This window comes from Propithecus coquereli, unplaced genomic scaffold, assembly GCF_000956105.1.
Source record: "Propithecus coquereli isolate 6110/MARCELLA unplaced genomic scaffold, Pcoq_1.0 Scaffold217, whole genome shotgun sequence".
NCBI lineage: Eukaryota > Metazoa > Chordata > Mammalia > Primates > Indriidae > Propithecus > Propithecus coquereli.
This window is the reverse complement of record NW_012146856.1, coordinates 2653656-2674865: the sequence shown is the minus strand read 5'-3', so window position 1 is coordinate 2674865 and position 21210 is coordinate 2653656. Positions and strand designations below refer to the sequence as shown.

Here is a 21210-nt window from a genome sequence, read left to right as displayed (position 1 = left end):
CTTGGAAGCTGCCAGCAGGGAAGGAGGAGCCCTGAGAGTCAGTAGGGAGGGGCTGACATCTGTTCCCAGGAGCCACCCAGCCTCACTTCCCAGGCCTCCTGGTCCCCTATCCTTGAGGCGGTGTCCCTGTGGCAGGTGTGCCCACCGAGGGGACCACTAGGCCCCTGCGTCCTGAGCAGGAACAAGAGCTGCAGGGGCCTTCTAGGCTGGAACGAGGGATGGATGAGAAGTGTCTCACTGGCACCTGGGCCAAACCCCATTGGGCAACAAGTGTCCTGGAGTGGTCAGGACCCATGCACCAACCAGCCCAGAGGCTGGGCCTGGAGGTGGAAGTAAGTTGGAGAAAATAGAGAAAGGCAGTGTTGCTTGCAGACCTGAGCTTGGAACTAGCAGGTCTGCTCACCTGCAATCAAGCCAGGTGAGCTTGTGGACCAGGATGGAGCATCAGGAGCCTGTTTCTATGGGTATAGGTGCCAGCTGATGCCACTCATGTCCCCACCCAGCCTGGCCTGAAGGCCCTCCACTTCCCAGGAATCCTGCTGGCAAAGGAGCACCATGTGGATTTTCTAGATGAATGAATAATACCAACCCCCAAATAAAAATCCCTAAACCCCAAAACCCTCATTCCTGCAGCCTTCCCTGTCTCAGCCAATGGCAACTCTATGCTTCCAGGTGCTCAGACCAAAACCCCAGAGTCATCCTTGATCACCCCACACCCCAGACCCACCACATCAGCACTTCTGTGTCCTCCAGGGCCGCCCTGCCCCTCTGCTGCTCCGGCCCCCTCCCAGCCTCGCTGCCTGGCATCTGGCGTGCACGGCCTCCTTGGGCTCCCAGGAGCCCAGCTGCCTCTGGGCCCCATTGTCTGTTCTCAGCCCAGCAGCCAGAGTGAGGCAGGTAAAATATCAGGTGGGTCATCACTCCTCAACTCAAAATCATCACTCCTTGGCTCCCTGTTTCATGCAGAACCCCAGGTCAAAGCCCTTCCTTGGCCTTCAAGACCCCCTGGTCTGGCTTTGACTTTTCAGGCCTCTTCTGCCACCCGCTTGTGAGCTCTAGCCACGGGGGCCTCCTGGCTGCTCCTCCAACAAGCCAGGAGGCCCAACATGCTGCCCCCTAGGACTCAGCTCTCACTGACCCCTGGGCCTCCATCATCCGCTGCTGCCTACCTGGCCCACTCTCCCCTTCTTCCCACCTCTGCTCACATAGCATCCACTCGGCGATGCCTCCCCTGACCGTCTCTAAAACCACACCCCCACCACACTCCCCTGCTTTCCTTTGTGCCTTAGCGCTCACGACTTCCTAACGGCCCGCTGCAACTCACTGCTTTATTTTAAGTCTGCCCCACCTGGGCCGTACCCACGAGGGTAGGGATTTTCATCTGCTTTCTTCACTGATACTCAAAATCTTGGACAGCAGGATGTGGGAGCTGCCCGATCGGAACAGAATCCGCAGTTGGCAACTGGTGCGGCTGAACCCAGGGGTTCCAGCTGCACCTGGCTCACCGAAGGAGCTGGGCAGGCACGTGCTGCCTGCGGCAGGGAGCGCGGGCGGGTGCCGGGCAGGTACCTGCTTGATGGCCAGGTTGACCAGGTCGTAGCGGTTGGAGCGGCGCAGCGGCAGGCAGAAGCTGTAGAGCGCGTGCAGGGCGGCGCAGAAGAAGCTGAGCAGCCCGATCTGCTTGCGGTGCTGCAGCCAGTGGTCCAGCCAGTCGGGGAAGCGGCGGTACTTGGTGCCCCGCCGCAACTGCAGGGCGGCTGCCAGCACACCGGGCAAGTACACCAGCGACAGCAGCACGTAGGCCACACATGGCAGCGTGGTGTTGACCACGGACACTGGCAGCTTGTAGAACTTGTTCTTGCTCTCCTGCACGTAGGGCTGCAGCACGTCCCGGATGAAGTTGTAGGCATAGAAGCAGACGAAGAGCCCCAGGGCCAGGAGGCTGGGCACCTTCCAGCCGGGGAGGAGGCGCAGGGGAATGGCCTCCACTTCCCGGGCCGATGCCAGGGATCCCATGTCCATGGGCATGAAGCCCATGGCGTGTACCATCTCAGAGACAGCACGCTTGGCGTCTGGCTGGTCGCCACAGATGGGCACCTGTGGGCAGGAAGCGGGTAGTCAGACGGGGTCCTAGGCCTCTGGAGTGGGCAGGGCCTCAGTGAGCATCTAGGCCAAACTCCTCACTGAGCAGCTGAGGAAACTGAGGCTCAGAGGGACAGGGACTTGTCCAAGTGAGCTGCCAGTTAATGGTGCAGCTGGGAGCAGAGGGGTTCTGCCTCGTGGGCCAGGGGTCTTTCCTCTGCCACCTGGGCCCCCAGCCTCTGGCCCGGCCAGACCCACTACTCCATGGACACAAACTGCTAACAGTGAGAGTCTTGCCCAGCTCACTGACATCAGCAGCCACAGGCAAAATGCCCGTCTAGGCAGCCCCCACCGGCCCGCGGAATAGCTGCTTTCAAAACCATAGCAGAAAGGACCTGGGTTTCAGATTCATATGAAGTGGGTTCATATCCCAACTCACCATCTGTGGGATTCTGAGTAAGTAAAATCATTGACATCCCTGAGCCTCAGTTTCCTGCTCTGCAAAATGCAATTTTGCGGTGATGTGACATTGGCGGCAATGATGTATGAAAAAGGGCCTGGCATACTGAAAGCCCACAGGAAAAATTAGCCATTTATATGCATTGTTATGATGGATGTTATTCTGCTAGAACCTACCTGCCTGTTCCCGTCCCTCGGGCCAGCCTGCAGGGTCCAGGCAGAGATGACATTGAAGGCCTTAACCACTGTGCAGGTGGGGAAGAGGGAGGCCAGGTACTCAGCATTGGACTCGCGATGTCGAAGGTGCTCTTGCTCCGTGGGGTTGCTCACATCCACCAGGATCTTGCCCGCGAGCTGGTCGCTGAGACTGCACAGCGAAGAGTAGTGCTCCCGGAACATGGCCACGAAGATGACCTCTGGCGCGCTCACTGCATCCACCTGGAAAGTCACTTGGGCCACCGAGGGGAACAGCCCAGCGGTGCGTTTGGGGTTGCGGCTCCCCACCACCACGTTGAAGCCAGAGCTCACCAGGCGTGTGGCCAGGGAGCGGGCAAAGTCCCCACTGCCCAGAATGCCCACTTTCGGGGCCTCACTGGGGGCTTCGGCAAGGCTGCCATTGCTGTCCACCAGGCGACGGCCGATCAGCGGCTTGTCCATCTCTCCTGACATTTTGGTGGCTGCAAGAAGACAGGAACCTGGTCACTGGAGGGCTCCCTTCCTGCCACCTTCCTCCTTTTGTCCATCGTAACTGCACGACAGTCAGACATTCACGCAGCAGGTGTTCACTGAGTGCTACGGGCCAGCACCAGCGGATGAGCCGAGCAAGACCCAGCGCCTGCCCTGAGGAGGGCACAGACTCAGGAAGAGGAGAGAGAAGGACTTCTGCCCTCCCCCCTTTGTCGTCCTGCTGAATTATTTCCTCGGGACAAACTGGCAGAGTGGGCGTGGCAAAGAAGGCTCTGGGATTTCCACGACCAAGGCTATACAGTGCCACACTTCTTTTCGGAAGGATTATGTGATGGACGGTGTCACTAGCTGGGAGAGACCATTTAACCTCCACTTCACCATCACGGGAAGAGGGAGCGTGTTCCTGCACTTGGCTGCATTTTGCATTTTGGAACAGTTCTGCTCATGCTCTCCCTGAAGGACGTGAGGAACAGCTGGAGGCAGGGACCTCGTCTTACCTGACTTTGGACCTCACTATTTGTTGTGGGGCCTGGCACAAAGGTGGTGCTCAGTGTTTGCTGAATGAATGTATAATAGGAATGAACCCTGAAGCCCTTTTCTCCAAGGCTAGGACCGGGAGACATGGCAGTAAACGGGCCCCTGAGGCAGGGTGGATGCCTAGGATCTCCTTCGCTGGGCCCGAGATGTGAGTGGACGTGCAGGAAACCCTAGACTTGGGCCAGGAGTCTACAGTAAACTTGGATGGGAAAAATTATATTTTAATTGTCACCAACTTCTAAATGAAATTTACCATTTCCTTTAAGTATGAAGGTAAGCAAAAGAGTTTTTCGTCAGTACTGACCAATGTCGTATCACAAATTTAATTGTAAACAAGTTTTCCTAACACTATTTAAACTCATCACTAATTTGAAATTATGGTAGATATTAGACCTGCTAGTAGATCTTGTTATTTAATGTGCTAATAAAAAAACATGCATATTGCTACTGTACATCTTTTAAAAACATTTTTTAACTGTTGCATTTAATATGTTTTCTTTCTAACACTAGGTTATTTTATTTTATGCACACGAGAGCATTATTCTGGGCAGAAGTCCACAGGCTTCACCAGCCTATGGGACCACAGGGGTTAAGAAGCCCTGCCTGGAACGGGCTTGAAACGCCCACATGGATGCCTGCCACCTCCCACTTTTCCACAGCTCTCCCCCGGACCCTCTTCACAGCAGGTAAGGGCTGGGTACAGGGTCTAATGCCAGTATGGAGCAGGGGGGCCAGGAGACTGTGGCCTGGCTCGGCCATGAACCAGCTGTGTGTCCTCAGACAAGCCCCTGTGCCTCTCTGGACCCCAGCTCCCACCTTTGTCAACAGAGATCACATCTCTGCTCTCAGATGACACATAATGCAATCCTAAAAGGTTTTAAAAACTGTGGCATGGGCCTTTTACAAGGCAACAGAAGCTCCCATTTATGGGATGCCTACAATGCACTGCGCACTGTTCTCAGGCCTTTCCTGGAGTGATGGTCCTCTAGTCCTCACAAGGACCCCATGCGTTAGACAATGTTACTAGCCTCGATTTAAAGAGGAGGAAACTGAGTCTCCGAGAGGTTGAGGAACTTGCTCTGGTGGCACAGATAGGTGAGGGAAGGAAGAGCTGGCTGTCGGTCTGTCTGGCTCTGTCGTCTGACTTCACTCAGAGTCCTACTGCCCAGACAGGGGGCAGCGAGCCGTCTGGAGAGCAGCGGGGCTGGGCCCGCACCAGTGGGGAGAGAGGTCGGTGTGGAAGGGGTGTCCTGACTGTCTGTCCATCCTGAGAGTCAGGGGACACGCCTTCCTGTCCTGCCTCCGCCACAGTGCAGGAAACTCCTTAACCCCTCCCACACCTTTAAAGTGGTTTTGACACATGGCCCTGCCTCTCTCACAGCATAGCGGGGCCTGGCTGAGCTGAGCCACTGAGGGTCCTTTTTGCGGGGACCATGCTTCCTGCGTCCACAGATGGAGGGCCACACCTGCACAGACATGCAAGCGCCCACCAGGACCCCCACCCAGCTGACACCAGATTCGACCTCTCTCCAGAATGTCTGGTTCCCTCACCTTTAAGATGAGGACATTAATTACACGTCTCTAAGCATTGTTGTGAAGATGAAAGGGGTTGGTATGTTTAGCTCAGAGCCATCTTTCCTGAGGGGGGTGTCTGTGTGTGTGTCCTCTAAGCTCTTCCTGGAAAGTGGCCACATCAAACTCTTCTGCCCTCCCCCTGCCCAGCACAAGGCTGCTGCTAGTCTAAAGGCCGTGGGGGCTGGGGCAGGACAGGTGGTACAAGTTCTGGAGGTCCCAGAGGTCCAGCGGAACCCCCTGTTGCCTGCCCCTGTGGCCTGAAGGTGAGGGTGTAACTAACCCTCTCTGGGCCCTGGCTCCCTGCGGATCTATTTATAGATCCGATGAGGGAGCAGAGAGGGGATCAGGTTGCAGCTTGGTGGACAGAGGCCTGTCCTCTGCATGCAGACCTGCCACCTCCCCTCCCAAGCTGTGGACAAAACACCATAGAGGCTCCTGTGTCCCTGTGGCCTCTGGGTCTCTGCCCAGGCTCGCCTGTCCCCTCCCACTTCCCGGCAGGGCCACAGTGTGGGTTGTGTTCATGGCTGGGAGCCACACCAGGCCCGCCGGCCTGCCTGCCAGCTTCTGCCTGCTCTTGAGCAGGCCACATGTGGTGGGCAGTCATGATGGCCACAGCCCCATGGCCTCTTCTCTGTGGGCAGCCAATCACCCTCCAGATATGAGTGGCCAGGGCAGGCTTTGGCCATGGGGTCTCTGTGGGGTCAGGTGTGGGCAGGGGTGCCATGGCAACTGAAAATCAGAGGCCAGCCTTGGCACCCTGCAGCTAGCTATAATGAAAACACAGATTCTCCCACAGAATTCTTTTCTAAATGTAAACAGTGTGGAGATGGGCTGGGCTCATGGCTCATGCCTGTAATCCTAGTACTTTGGGAGGCCAAGGCAGGAGGATGGCTTCAGCCCAGGAGTTTGAGACCAGCCTGGACAACATATCAAGACCCTGTCTCTACAAAAAATAAAAATTAGCTGAGTGTGGTGGTGAGTTCCTGTAGTCCCAGCTACTCGGCAGGCTGAGGCAGGAGGGTTGCTTGAGCCCAAGAGTTGGAGGTTGCAGTGAGCTATGATCGAAACACTGCACTCCAGCCTGGGTGACGGAGTGAGACCCTGCCTTTAAAAAATAAAATAAATAAATAAATAAATAAAAACTCTAAAAACTTAATATTGAAAAAGACAAATGACCTATATAAAAATGGGCAAAAGATTTGAATAGACATTTCTTCAAAGAAGATACACAAATGGCCACTAAGCACATGGAAAGACGTTCCACATCATTAGCCCTCAAGGAAATGCAAATTAAAACCACAAGGAGACACCACTTTACACCCACTACGATGGCTATAATAATAATTTTGTTAAAAGACAGGTAATAACAAGTGTTGGCGAGGATGGGGAGAAATCACTCCCACTGCTGGTGGAATTGGAAAACGGTGCAGCCGGTGTGCAAAAGCGTCTGGCAGTCCCTCAGAAGGGACCCAGCAATGCCACTCCTAGGCATATAGCAAAGAACAATGAAAACACATATCCACACAAAAACATTCACACCAATGTTCACAGCAGCATTATTCATAACACCTCCAAAGTAGACACAACCCAGACACCCACCAGCTGACAAATGCTTAAACAAAACGTGGCACACCCACACAATGGGGTAAGATTCGGCCATAAAAAAAAACTAAGTACTGATACACGCTCCCACACGGATGAACCCTGTATTATGTATTATGCTAAGTGAAAGAAGCCAGTTGCAAGAGGCCACATATTATATAACTGCATTTTAATGGAATGCTAGAATAAGCAAATCCAAGAGACACAAAGTAGACTAGTGGTTGCCAGGGAATGGGGGACAATGGGGAGTGGCTGCTGACTGGTACAGGGTTTCTTTTTGGGTTGACGGAAATATTCTAAAATTGATTGTGGTGATGGCTGCACAATGCTGAATATACTAAAAGCCATTGAATTATACACTTTAAACGGCTGAATTGCATGGTATGGGAAGTATAGCTCAATAAAGTTGTTAGAAAGAAAGAAAAGTTGCTATTAAAAGAGAAATCGAGACACCGCAAACTGTTACTTACTAGCACGTGTAAACACATTTTGAGCGAGAGCTTAAGGACGTGTCATGAGCTTAAGGCATGGATTTTGTGACATCAATGTTGGTGGCTGCTACGGTTTGGATGTTTGTCCCCTCCAAAACTCATGTTGAAATTTGATTTGATCCCCGGTGATGGAGGTGTTTGGGTCATGGGGCAGGTCCCTCAGGAATAGATTAGTGCCTTCTTTCAGGGGTGAGTTCTCTCACTCCACTAGTCCCTACGAGAGCTGGCTGTTTAAGAGTCTAGCACCTCCCGCTCTCTCGTGCTTCCTCTCTTGCCATGCGATCTTTGCCTTCCGCCACGCGTGGAAGCAGCCCGTAGCCCTCACCGGATGCAGATGCCCAAATCTTGAACTTTTCAGCCATCAGAATCGTGAGCCAAATAAACCTTTTTTCTTTATATATTACCCAGCCTTAGGTATTCCTTTATAGCAACACACAACAGACTAAGACAGTGGCTTCTGTAACCTTCTAAAGTTATTTGCTAGTTGTTTTCCACATCATTGAGGTTTCTAAGCCCATGACCTCAGGGGAGACGGTACCTTGGGCTAAACAGTCCTCTTGGTGTTTGCTCACACAGCTACTTCTCTGCACTCCATCTATGCAAGCAGACAGCCGTTTCAGGGCCACGTGGGATGGCATGCATGGGCCAAGTGCTGAGGTCTGAGGCCCACCCCACCAGCTCCTGGGATGGGTCAGTGAACAGGGCAGAAGTGTTGCAGTGGGAGGGGACGGGAAGCATCACCTGCTATTCTCCCGCGTGGCTGAGGGTTTATATGAGGTCGTGCGGGGGAACTAGCGCACAGCTGCAAATCTGTGGGTGGGGCATTAGGGCCCATTTCTTCCTTTCTTCCCCCCAGAGTCATCCCTTCCCTAAGTAGGCAGAGGATCAGATCAGCCCCCGGGACTCTCCGAATCACACACCTGAAGCCACAGCGGGTCACTGGGAGCTTGCCCTGCCAGGCCAGCCTGCTCTCCCCAGGGCAGCTGTCAGGACGTGGGCAAGTCACTTCACCTTTCTGGGGCCCGTTTCCTCGCCCGCGCCATGCGGTGATGTTACTTACTTTAATGACTTGTAAGGATTACATGAGGTAAGTAAAGTGCCATGTTTTAGGCCTGTTAAATTCACTCATTTTTCATTTTCTTCTTCTTTCTCTCTAGGATTTTTTGTAAACCTTTTTGTCTGTGTAAAGCAGAAATAGATGCATCTAAATCAATATATGGTGTTCTCTGCCAAATGGAAAAATTTACTTTAAAATGTTCTAAAAATGTGCTCTAAGATAATGGCTTGGAGGCACACGCCCATTTCTCCCCAAGACCATTGGAGGAAAAAACCTGCTGCTATTTGGGACTCAGGGAGGAGGGAGAAGGGGCGGGTGAGCTGGGGAGTGGGGCACCGTAGGGAGAGGCTGGCTGTCAGGGGCAGGGCCCTGGTGGTTTGGGACTCGGGTACTGCGCTCCCTGAGCCCTCTAGCAGCTGACAGTCCCAATATCCCGTTCCCTGTCAGGGACAGTCCTCATGTCATCGGGGTTGCCAGGACCCCCAGCTCCTGGCTCAAGCCCACACCAGCTGCCTCTGCCTTCAGAGAGCCCTCGAGAGCAACCCGTCCCACTAGACAATATTTTTTCTTTCCTGTCTGTCTCCTTCCTGGACTCCAAGCTTGTCAAGAGGGGAACTGTTTACTCAGTTCTACTACTCACTTTTGTGACCCCAGCACTTAGGCCATACCAGGTCAAACCTGAGCTGTATCAGAATTACCTGGAGGGCTTGCGAAAACACGTTCCTGGGCTCCATGCCTGGAATGTCTGATGCTGCTGCAGGGACCACACTTCATAAAGCCCTCCCTGGCCCCCAGGCCGAGTACCCGTGCTCTCATCTATGCTCCTCATCCCTGCGCACCCCTCGGCCGCCCAGAGCGGGGACTCTCTGGTGAGAAGGTGGTCAGCCTCACCACGGCATTGTTAGTGGAGCCATTGAGGCACACTGCTCCCGTGGCCTCCTCCCCTGCCCAGGGGGGTCACAGGCCGCTGTAGGCTGGAGGAGAAGAGAGGAACAGTGCTGGGGGACCCAGGGGCCCCCTAACACTCTGACTGGGAGGATGTTCCCAGAGGGTGGAGTTTCCTGCCTCCCATCCAGGACTCCTTCTCCACCATGACTCGACAGTCCAGCCCTGAGAACAGTTGGAACAGTTCATGACCGTCCGTTACTCCACAGTGCCAGCATATGGGCAGGATGGAGTCAGTGCTGGCTGGGAAGGGGAAGAGGAAAGCCCAGCGGTCAGCACCAAGGCCAGGGGCTGGAAGCGAGGGTTGGGGGGTGGAATTGGGAGGATGCTCAAGCACTGGAGTCTCCATGCTGCACAATGCCAGGGGGCGCCATTCACATTGTAATCCCTGGGGAGAGTGACCCATGAAGTTGTGCAGTGCACAGCCTGTGCAATTTTATGCAATGGTTGATCTTGCCAATCCTTCTCTGAGAAATTCCTTCATTATTTTCCCTGTGTACCTGCATGGAGCAAGGCATTAGGGCCGTGTGGATGGCCAAAGACAGGCTGCCCTCTTTGGGCACTTAGAAAAGCCGGGAACCCAGTGCAGCAAGGAACAAAATGCTCTAATGAGGGCATAGCCAGGCGCTGTGAAGCCAGGGAGGAGTGGCTTCACTCTGCCCCGTGAGGTCAGGGAGCTGGCATGGGGGTGCAGCCAGCTCCCTATGGGCCGGTTAAGCCAACCAGGCTGGAGGCCATCAGGCAGCAGCAGCTGAATCTGCAGCCTCAGCATCTGGAGTTGGGTGGATTCTTGCTTTTCAGGGAAACTTGGAGCTGCAAACCCTGGGGCTGGTGGGTCTTGTGGGCTGTGGCTGCCCCCACCCCTCGCCTTGCAGCATATGTAGAATCAGGGCTGCATCTTGGCCCTGTTCCTGGGCAGGGGGCCGTGGGGGCAGAGGCAGCTAAGACACACAGAGATAGCTCCAGGCGTCTGCCAAGGAGCTCAGACACCTGGTCAACCTCCTATCACCTGATTCTTGGGCTTGGGGATGCACACTTGCCCCTGGTTTGCCCAGTTGATGCACTGCCTTTTCTAGGAAGCCTCTGGGGGGCCCTCCCCTGACCCTTGGTGGCCTCTTCCTTTGGACTCTCACGGACACTGGAAGTTGGCCCCATCTTTCATCTGCTGTAAGAGTGGGGAGAGTCATGCAGCCACTTCCCAACCACCTGCCACATGCCAGCTCCAACTTTTGCAAGAGCTCTGACTTTTGCAAGAGCTCTAAATTTTGCAAGAGTCCCCAGAGCTGGCCCAGGCAGCCCTGGGAGCAGCTCCTGGCTACAGTCTGGGCCTAGGACAGGGGAGACTTCATAATCTGGGACTCGCTCCACTTCTGTCACATTAGTGTTGACTGCACACACTGCTTCACTTGTCTGTCACCCCCCCAGATGGGAGCCACTTCTTATTCATTTCTGTGCCTCTAGCACCTAGCCCAGGGCCTGGCATACAGTAGGTGCTCAATTAATGTGGTGGCTTGAATGATGTGATGACCAGATTCTGAGCCTGAGGGTGGGGAGTGCTTATGAGACATAGTTGTTCTCCCCAGGACCTAGCTGGGGCCCCCTGCACCCATTGGCAATGAAATCACAATACCGTGATTTTCTAATACCGCTGCAGCCTAGGTATGGAGCTGGCATGCAATGGTGCACACTTTCCCTTCAAGGTCCAAAGGGGTGGATGGTGGTGGGGCCCTACCCCTAATAATCTCCTTCACCCCTCCCCACATGCTAATGTTAACATTAAAACTAACACTCTTTGATATGAATAATTCACATTTCCTAGTCAGGTAAAATGAATAACAGCTTCTATAAAGTCTTCCCCATTTTATGGATTTGAAATATACAATCTAAGTAAAAAGCGGGCACTTGCTATGCAAATAAAGGCAGCTTTCAGGGAAGTTCCCTTTCCTGCCCCATGACTGCCCCATGTAGAAATCCCGGGCCTCCTGCGGGACATGGGGTCTGCCTTCCCCAACCGACAGGAGCTGAGCAGGCACATCCCAGCACCCAGCAAGTGCCTGGCGCGGGCACAGCTGCAATAAGCAAGGGTCAAATGCCAGAGAGCGGGCCTGTGGCTGTGTGCATGTAGGGTTTGACCTGTGGGAGGCTGTCATTACTTCCACTTTGCAGGTGAGAAAACCGAGGCCCAGGCACCCTCTGGGCCCCAGAGTTGGCTCCTGCCTGCCCCGGATCTACTGTGCCCTAATCCCACCTGGTGCCTGCATTCCAGCTGCCTCCAGGGTGGTGAGGGCCGGAGGTGCCTTGCCATAGATGTGAGTAACAGCTGGTCACCTGGTCGGCACCAGGCTCTGATGTCATCTGCTCTCTTCCCCTTCGGTTTTCCTACTCCTCCCTGAGCTGCCCCAACTCACACTTTCCAGCGTCCCATTCTCAGGCTGTTTCTGCAGATCGGGGCTGCCCTGTATCCCAGACCCAACCACGGTAGCACAGCCCCCAGGCTTTGTTCTTACAGGGCCCCTTCAGTCTTAGGGGCCAGAAGGCTCCACTGACCCCTGGTCCCTCTCCACATCCCACCCCTGGCCTCCCACAGCTGACCTGAGAGGAGAGAGGACAGAAGACGCCAGTTTCAAATCAGGGTTTAAAAGCTCAGTTACAGCCACACACATCTTAATTGGTGCATTTCTATTTTCTCTGTGGGCATTTTTTCCTTTCTGATGGACTTTTACAAACATTTTACTGTTACATTTCTTGTAATACTGCCTGGAATCGTTATTTAGACATCATAAAAAAATCATTATATTTTTAAAAGGTAGGCTGAGAAGTTCCTACAAAAGCTCAGGCACACACATAAGCCAATCCACACACAAAGACACATACGTGCAAGTTTCCTCTGATGGAAAACAAGTTTATCACCACACCACTTTGCAAAATAAAAGTGAATGAATAATTTATAGGGCTTTTTACAAACATCTAGATTTTCAAATCTTCTAGAAAAATTTGGTTCAATTACTTGCAGCAACAGTTCTGTGAGAAACCAATGCAGAAAAGCTTACCAATAAGTAAAATTTATAATCTAAATGGGCCCGCATTCCACAGAAATGCATCATAAACACGATCATCTTTTTAAAAACACACACTCTCACACACCAGATCCCACAAAGCTGTTGCTGTCACTACATGAAGGCACCGTGTATGATAAATCCTTGAACCTTTTACTTTGCAAAGGCTCCTGATTTAATAGCCTGGACTCCCCTCCCTCAAAAGGGGGCCATGAAAATGTGCAGAAGAGAACATTTCCCATTTGATTTTGGCAAGAACCGCATCATACTGCACTCTTTGCTGCCACTTCCAAGGAGGCACCGCGCCTCGGGAGGTGTTAATTTCTTTGGACTCCCCAGAGATTCGAGGGGTGCACTAGGCCAGGGACTGGTGGGGCTAGTGGGAGGGACCCGCACACGACCCATGCCACATTGGGTCTGCACCTTAACCAAACTTACCAACAGCAGGCTGGTGTGACATCTGGCCGGCACAAGGGTCTGAAGCTTGAGTCCCTTGACAACCCCACTGTGGTCCGGACCACCCCTTCTCGCTCCAGCTTGTGGACAGCCTGACTGTGGTTCTGACTTTTGGTTTCTCAGAAGGCGAAGGGCCTGCCAGGGGCTGGGACAGCTGGGCTGCCTCCCCCTCAGCCTGTGCGCCAGCTCCTGGCCACAGGGCCGGGGCGGGAGTGGTGACTGATGCTTGGTTAGAGAGTGCACTGGGAGAGAGAGCAGTCAGGCCTGATACTTCCTGTTTGGGGAGGAAACCTCACTGGTGATAATTAGTGGCTCAGACTCAGGTCTCTTTGCTACAGGAACTGAGGCGGGACGACCAGTAGAACCCAGGATGCATAAAATGAATAAATGTCATCTGACACGCACATGCACGTGAGAGAGAGAAAGGCAGGGGGGGTAGGGAGAGGCATTTACTCTTCAGGATACAAAGACAAACATAATGGCTGTAGAAAGTGGCAATTTATCAAATTCTGTGTGGGAAATTTATTGCAATCACCGTGGCTGTCATTGGCTTAGTGATAATTCTCTCGGCATTTTGTACCGACAAAGGCTTCATTGTCATCTTTACTTGCTAGTCAGTACCCACGGTGGGAAGAAAGACAGACGGAAAAATCCATAACAGAAGACAGCACTGTCCCAAGGGCAAAGCGTGGACTGGGGACACGGGCACGTTCCTGCGGCTGCGGATGGCTTTTCCATTGACCTGGAGGCCACACCTGCAGCCCAAAGGAGGCCAGAGGTTTGGAGGCTTTTGTATCATTGAAGTAAATTGTGCTAAGTCCCTTCTTAGGGACAAGTACATTCAATTGTTTTCAACTTGTCTGGAAACCAGCGATCTTGGCGTACGTCAGCTCGAAGTAACCCTGGGCATTTGATGACCAGAACACACACCACCAGGCCCTGGCAGGGTTACTCTGTTATCATAAATACCAACGACCCGAATGGGCCCACAGAGTGCTCTGACTTCCGTGGCCTCCAAAGTCTGCCTGTCTTCCTAGAGTGAGGGCTCCCGTGGGCACAGTTAGGTCCCCGAATCTCCCCAGAGCCCAGCACAGGCCTGTACACAGACTGACCTCCCACCGCCCCGCCTCCCATTTCCTGCCCCTCCGCTTCGGCCAACACCACGACTTCCACCAAGTCTCGACTTCCTCCTGGCCCATCCAAATCCCCCTTCCTCGAAGACCCCGCCCAAGCACGTAAGCTCCCCACAGCTCCCCCACCCAGCAATCTCTCCCCACTCTGAATTCAGAGGGGCAGCTGTGTTAGTTGGTGGATTGGGGTGTGAACTGCGGTTCAGCCACGTGCCAGCAGGGTGACCGCGGGCAGGCTGCTTTCCCTCTCTGGTCTGACGATTAAGCAAAACAGTGAATGTGGAAACCCCCCCACACCTCCCTTAGAGCGGCTCCTGTGCACACATTTCCTTGCTCGGCCGTTGGCCACTCACCGCACACGGCCCTGACCTCCCTGCCTCCAGTGCCCTGCTGCTCTTTGGTCACTCAGCAGGGTCAGCTGAGGGCAGGGACCTGTGTGTCCCCCACTCCTGCACATCCACACAGGAGGCTGGTAGGTACCTGCTGGGCCCACGGGGCTCACCAGTGAGCACCAGAATCACCCAGGGAGCTTCAGCAGCAGGTTTCTGGGCAGCCCCAGGCCCAGTGTCCCTGGCTGAGGTGGGGGGTGGCAGGGGTGTTCAGGACTCTGTTCTTACCAAAGCTGCTGGGTCGTCTCTGGGTCCCCTTGGAGAAGCCGTACTGTGAGGGAGCCACACTTCCTTAGGAAAGCAAGACTTCCAAGGCGCGGGCAGCACAGGGGCTCACAAGCACCCCAGTTCCTGGAGGGCTGCAGGTCAGCTGTGACACCTGCTCCCTGTGGTTCTCACTGAGCTCCCTCGATCCTGGGATCCCCCTCCACTCGGTACTCCACTCACAGCCACACCAGACATTCAGGGCGGTTCCAGCAAAGGCCATGGGAGGACAAAAAGCAGCCACTCCAGAACTCCAGAGCTCACACCGGCACGGGTGTTGTAAGGTCTCCCCTTTGGGCTGTGGATCCAGGAATAGCCTCCTGATCCAGGACTACCAGGAGGGCAGGGCTTTCCCGGATGGAACCCTCCTCCCCATCACAGTCCTTGGCTGCTGGGCCCAGCACCATCTTCCTTCCCTCCCAGTTCCAGGAACCACCTTATTTCTGCCAAGTCTGGAGCCATTTCCGAGGACCAGCCACAAAGGGCCTGGTCTCACTTCCCACAGCTGCTCTGGTCCCCCGCCCAGGTGGCGGCTGATTCGCTGGACAGTGGTGACTCCCACACCCCCTGCATCCAGTGCTCTACGGACCCGTGTGCAGGCCTGGCTAGTCACCCAGAAGGCCTCAGCGCAGCCCCCTCAGATGCCAGGGAGCCCACTGCAGCGATGTGCAGGAAGGGCCTCCCCTGGAGGGCCCAGTTCGCAGACACCCTGACCTCCAGCTTTGCACCCAGAGTGAGTTCACCTTCGGAGAGACCCTCGCCCCAGCTGTGCTGGGTCTCAGCCCCAGGCGTGCCTTCTCCCTCTCAAGCCCACTACAAATCACAAGCCGGCCCTTCCCACAGCCAGACAAGTGACCTCACCGGCATCGGGCACATATGGTAACGGGAAGGTCCTTCCATCACAGACCCTACCACACGGGCTTTGAGACAGCCCACTACCCCGAATAAAGTTTACAAGGCCCGTTAGTCAATCCTCAAGTCCCTTCACATTTTCCCGTGATTGGTTTTGTGATGTTAGGTCTGTGTTTTTTTAAAACAATTTAATCTGACAGCTCAAGAAGGCTTTACAATGTCCTGTTTGCTTAGATCCCACCTGGCTCTCATTAAGCGGAAGTCGGGAGACAGGAGTAAGTTACTGCCTGATTGCAGAACAATCAGTGCTCACCTGTGCCTGTTCTGCCGGGGGACTATGGGGATGTACGAGGACACACTGATTGGGAAGAGTTGAGTACCAAGTAATTCTCCAGTGACAAGTTCTTACGTTGCCAAAGCGGCCAAACCCCGGTCTATTCAGCCACACCTGAAGGGGAGGGGAACATCCTGCCCCTGGGCCGACGTGGCAGTGCAGGAGTTTATGATCCACTAGCAGTTACCCATCGGCCCTGACGGCAGGCACAGCAGTGGATACCTCCCGCTCAGGGCTGTGGGGACATCTCTGATTTTGCATCCTGGCTTACATCAGCTGTGGGTCCTGGGCCCCACTGCCACTGCATCTCCTCACTTGGATTCAGAAATACGTGACGGGTGTGGGTGTTTACAGGGTGGTAAGTGACAGCAACACTCATCCTGCCAGAAGCGGGACTCAGCCGGTCTTGAAGTTTCTGGCACAAAGTTAGTGCTCAATAAACGTTTGCTGAATGAATAAGTGACGAGGCAGAATTTGGACATGCAGGAGTCTCAGGTTTGGAATCAAAAGAAGAGGCTGGAGTCACGTATGTCCTTGGGCAAGTTACACGGCTGGGAGAATAACGCTATCTGCCTCCTAAGAGTCTTGAGTTACAAATGACCTCAGGTATATAATGTGCTTGGCCCAGGGCCTTACCATGAAGGAGGCTGAATGCTCAGGGACGAGGACTGTCATTTTAGGGTGATGGGGGTGGTGTATGGCAAGCCAAGGTTGTTAAGTGCTGACAGGTTGGAGCATGCAGAGGCCTGGGACCTGTCAGAAGTCATGTTGGACAGGTAGGTGGGCTCAGCTTCAGGGGGCAGATGGGAGGAAGTGAGACTTCTGCGGCCCAATTTTGAGTACCCTCTAGAGCGTCCTCCCCCCACCCCTTGCCTTCTCCTCTCCAAGTTCTGTGACCTCCACAGCCTCCCAAATTGGGATGGGGTTGGCAGAGGCGGGGTAGGAGTGAAAAAATGAGGCACATGCCTCTCTAGGCCCCAGAAGGGAGGAAAGGAGCCAACTTGGCCTTCGGTTTTAATAACTACTTAAACTGGCAAACTTCCTTGTTTTAAATCAAGAGGCCCATTCCCGGTCTAGATGATAGGAAGCAGTTTCATGGAGAGCTTAACTTACGCAGCTCAGGCCTGCCCAGCCCAGGAGGACCTGGCCACTACACATGACAAGGAGGACAGGAAAGGGTGGGTCCATCCTCAGCTAGACGGCAAGGGAGCCTGACATCCCTGAATGGCTAGCTTCCCCGCCCTGTCCCAAACTGCCTGAAAGTCACCCCAGCCCGCTGAGGTTTTCATTTGCAGCTGGACAGGGAGTGAAGCAGGAAGCACAGACTTCTCCTTCCAGCCTGGGAGGCATCCAGCCACCACACTGAGCTGGGAACCCTAGGCTTTAGAGCCAGCGCCAGCTCCAAGGGGACTTGGTGGCCACTCTCTGTGCCTCAGTTACCTTCTCTAAGAAACTGAGAGGTTGAGATGAGAAGTGCAAGGAGCCTGGAAGCTCCCCAGCTGGTTAATGTTCAAACCTCTGGGGAAAGAGGAGGGATCTGATATTTACTGCACTCCCAGAACTCAGCACTTTACACAATTAACCTTCCAGCCAGGCACTATTGTCCCTGTTTAATGGAGATATCCTGTTCTAAGCCCTTGGCAAGGTTTTACAGATGAAAAAAACAGGTTCAGAGAGCAGAGGGCCTCATGTCATAGGGTGAAGAGCTGAGGTTCAGACTCAGCACATCTGACTCCGAAGCCAGGCTCTTGCCCCAGTGCTCAGCCAGCTGCCCTCGCCCCACCCATTGCTCAGGTGTGGGGCTTTGGACAGCAGTAAAGAACTTTCACTTTTTAACTACCCGAAGCCCTGCCCAGCACCCTGGGCAGGTCTCTGATAAGTCCAAGGAGGGAAGGGCCATGGGACAGAACAGGAAATATAAACAGGAAAGAAATCTACCTGTCTGACATCTCTAGGCTGGAAAGGGCACGTGCGTGGTCCCAGTTTAACCAGGCCAGGTCCTGGGGAGCTCCACAAGCTTGGGGCAGGCTGTTCAACTCTCATGTAAACAGGTGGCCTGGCCTGAGTTCCCTGCTGTTTTTGAGACCAGCTTCACCCCATGGCGATTCCATATCTTCCTCCCAGCTTGTTGGCAGAGGCCACCTGTCCACCATTCAAAACCCCCTTCAGGAAGCCTTCCCTTTCTCCACCACTCCCCCAGTGACACCATGTGCCCCGCTATACCCATTCATCCATCAGACATCGATTACGCACCGGCTCCCTGCCAGCCCCTCTGCGGGCCACTGGGGACAGAGACGAGTAAGACACAGTCTAGTCCCTCCAGGGCTCCTGGCTGATTTGATCAGCTGCAGGTGGGACTTGGGCATCTATATTTTTCACAAACCTTGCAGGTGACTGAGAGGGCACACCTAGATGAGATCCTTTGGTTTGTGGACATTCCGGCCCCCAGCACTGCATTCTTTGGGTTGGCAGAATCCTCTGAGGACATGGCCTGTCTCTCTCCACTAGTAGGTTCCTCTGGGCTCCCAAGTCAGGTAAATCTGGGTTCGAATCCTACTTCTGCAACTTGTTCCCTGCGTACCCTTGCAAAATACCCAGGCTCTTTGAGGCTCAGTTTCCCCATCTGTAACAAGAGACAATAATGAGGCCTTCCTGTTGGCACAGTGTGTGCAAAGCCCTTAGCAAGGTGCCTGGCACACATAAAGGTGCAATAAATATTTGCTGTTAATCACATTATGGCCGCACTCCGATGGATAGAAATACCTCCCTGGGGTATTTCCAGAACCCCATTCTGGAGCTATCTCAGAGGTGGGCCTGGATACCTGGGAGGCCTCTCAGTGTCTTCTGCCATGGCTCCAACAGGACCTGCCTGCATTTTCCCTGCAGGTTGGCCCCCTGGCCCCCAAACGACGTGTTGGCTGGGGGCACTCTCCCCTTCATTTACCCAGAGTGATCAAAGTTCCAACCACACCTCTCCGGGCAGCCTGCCCCCAAATTTCGGGAAGCGGGCAGGAGGGGGAACTTTGCACTGGGCGGTCCAGCGTCCTCTGGACCAAGGTTGGGCGCCTGGGTCCCCGCTCTGCCCTGCTGCGAAGGGGTTGGGAGACCTGGCAAGGAAGAACCTGGAAAATCCCGCCCCACGGCTGCCGCCCTTCCCCTGGGACGGGCTGGCCAGAGCCGCGCGGCACATGGGACGTGTGGACTCAGCCGGGGAGGGGCGCCCACGTCTGCACCCTGCGCTCCGGCCGCCTGCCCCTCCCCCTGCCGCCGCCTGCTCTGCCCACTGGCCCGGCGCGCGCGGCTTGAGTCCCGGGAAGGCAGGCTCACGGGGTTGGGGGTGGCGGGGAGCCCAGGACCCAGTTTCTCCGCCGCCGGGCGCACGTGGCTCAGTCCCAGGGGACAGGGTCGCCTGCAGACAGGTGGAAGCGCCCGGGCTCCGCGCGGCAATGGCGCAGGGTGCTACTCGGCGGGCACCAGGGAAAGAGTCCCGGGACAGGGCGAAGCCAACAGCCCCAAGGCGACCGGGGTAGGGTCTCTCACCTTCGTGGCCAGCTGCTCCGAGCAGGCCGGCGGCTGAAGGTCCCCGGCGGAGGCGGCTCGGCCCGAGGCTCCTCCTCTCTCCGCGCCCCACCCGCCCCTGAGGGACGGACCTGCAGGGGAGGTGGCCGCCCGCCTGCCCGCTGTTGCTTATCCAGCTCGGCCACCTCTACCAGGGCCACAATCGGGGAGCCGCAGGGCCCTCGATCCCCGCCCAGCCCTGCAGCGTTGGCAGCTGCAGCCTCGTCTGACCACTGTCTGCACTGGCGGCGAGGGGGGGCGGGCAGGAGTTCAAAGCCAGCCCCGCCACTTCCTGATCTGCAGTCCCCTGCACACCATTAAAGTAAGCAGAACTCCAGGACCGCCTCTTCCCCAGGACCAGGAGGGCCTGGGGGCCAGGGAGACCTCTAGGTCCCCTCTCCGTTAGCCTGAGGGACTGCTCAATCCACGTCCATTTCACAAGTGGCAAGCCAAGCTTGCACAGGTGGGAAGAGGCCAAGGCGCCAGATTGGATCGGACCCCTTCCCTCTGCATGCAATGGAAGTGGGGACAGGAGAGGCCCTTTCTCTTCCCTCTGAACAAGGTCACACCCGGGTCTTTGTGGTCTCGCCACATCTCTGTCCCTTGCCCACCTTCCCAGTAGTCCTCAGGTTTCAATGCCTGGGAGCAGGCGGTGGCCTTTCTCCTAGAACTGCCTGGACTCTGAAGAAGACAGCTCCCTGCCCTGGGGCACCACCTGCTGCCCTCCCCCACCCTCCAATGCCCATGGCTTCACAGCACCCCGGTGAGGTGGGGTGTAGAGTGAGGATATCTTTTGGGTACCTTTCTAGAGACACGTGCATGGGGCAGAAGCCATCTCTCAGTGACTACACCTGCTGCGGCAGTCATTCCCCTCCCTTGACAAATGAGGAGACGGGGACTCTCATGGTTAAGTGGGGCACCAACTTCACTCAGCTTCTGGAAGGCTGAGTGGGGGTTTCCTGACCCTTATGACTCTTTCTAGAATATTCTTGGGGGGGTATTTCATTAGTCCCTGATGAGGAGCTTCAGGTTATTCTTAGGAAGTCTGAGAATCCTGTTTTCCAGGAAGCCAGCCTCTGCTGGGGAGATAAAGCCCCAGGGAGCCCAGAGACAGGGGCTGGGCCTCAGAGGTGGCCCCAAAACTAGACCCCAAAGGGCACAATGGGGATGCAGAGGCAGAGTTCTGATCTCCCTGTGGAGGGAGTGCTGCTGCAAGGGGCCTCTCCTCCACCGTCCCTCCCACCGAGACCCACCCGTGCGCACCTGTGCTTGCTCACTGCTGTAGGTTCCTCATGTCTAAACATCCTCCCTCCCCGGCTCCCTGCTCAGCCAGGCCCTAAGGCGCAGAGCCTCTCCTGCCTCCTTCAAGGACCTTCCTGGTCCCTAGCCCCTTGGTGCCCTGGCATGGAGCCCAGCACACTCGATCTGCGCTTGCTGATGGGGATCTTGGAACATCCTTCCTTTAGTGCCAACCGATAGCACAAGGAGATCGAGCTTGGGAAATGGAAACGGAAGCGCTGAGAGGTCTTCCAGCATCCTGGGAAGGATGCCTAGATCCTTCCAGCATCCAAGCAGGTCTCTTTGGGGAGGGCCCCCATGAGTTGGAGAGAGAGAGAGCTGGGCTGGCAGAGGTTAGCAGAGCATTATCCCAAAGGAGCATAAGCTTCTGCAAGAGGGAACTGCGGGGCCTGATAGGCAGGGGAGGGAGAGGAGTGACACCGCACCTTGGGGGACAG

At 55.1% G+C, this 21210-nt stretch overlaps 1 protein-coding gene across 4 annotated transcripts in view; it reads right to left on the bottom strand.

Annotated features, from left to right (window-relative positions):
• The window catches only part of STEAP3 (STEAP family member 3, metalloreductase), a 31655-nt gene extending 12122 nt beyond the window's left edge, over nucleotides 1-19533 (bottom strand). The window contains exons 1-4 of one of the 4 annotated variants that reach the window (XM_012644682.1): nucleotides 19457-19490; nucleotides 18300-18539; nucleotides 2719-3218; nucleotides 1570-2097 (exon numbers count right to left, since the gene is read on the bottom strand). In XM_012644682.1, coding sequence (XP_012500136.1) covers nucleotides 1570-2097; nucleotides 2719-3210 — 1020 coding nt within the window. In that variant the 5' untranslated portion in view covers nucleotides 3211-3218; nucleotides 18300-18539; nucleotides 19457-19490. Of the gene's footprint in view, nucleotides 1-1569; nucleotides 2098-2718; nucleotides 3219-12929; nucleotides 13342-14694; nucleotides 15115-18299; nucleotides 18540-19456 lie in introns of those variants that run through there. The other 3 variants (XM_012644681.1, XM_012644683.1, XM_012644680.1) reach the window with 3 other exon arrangements.
• Nucleotides 19534-21210: the final 1677 nt, after the last annotated feature.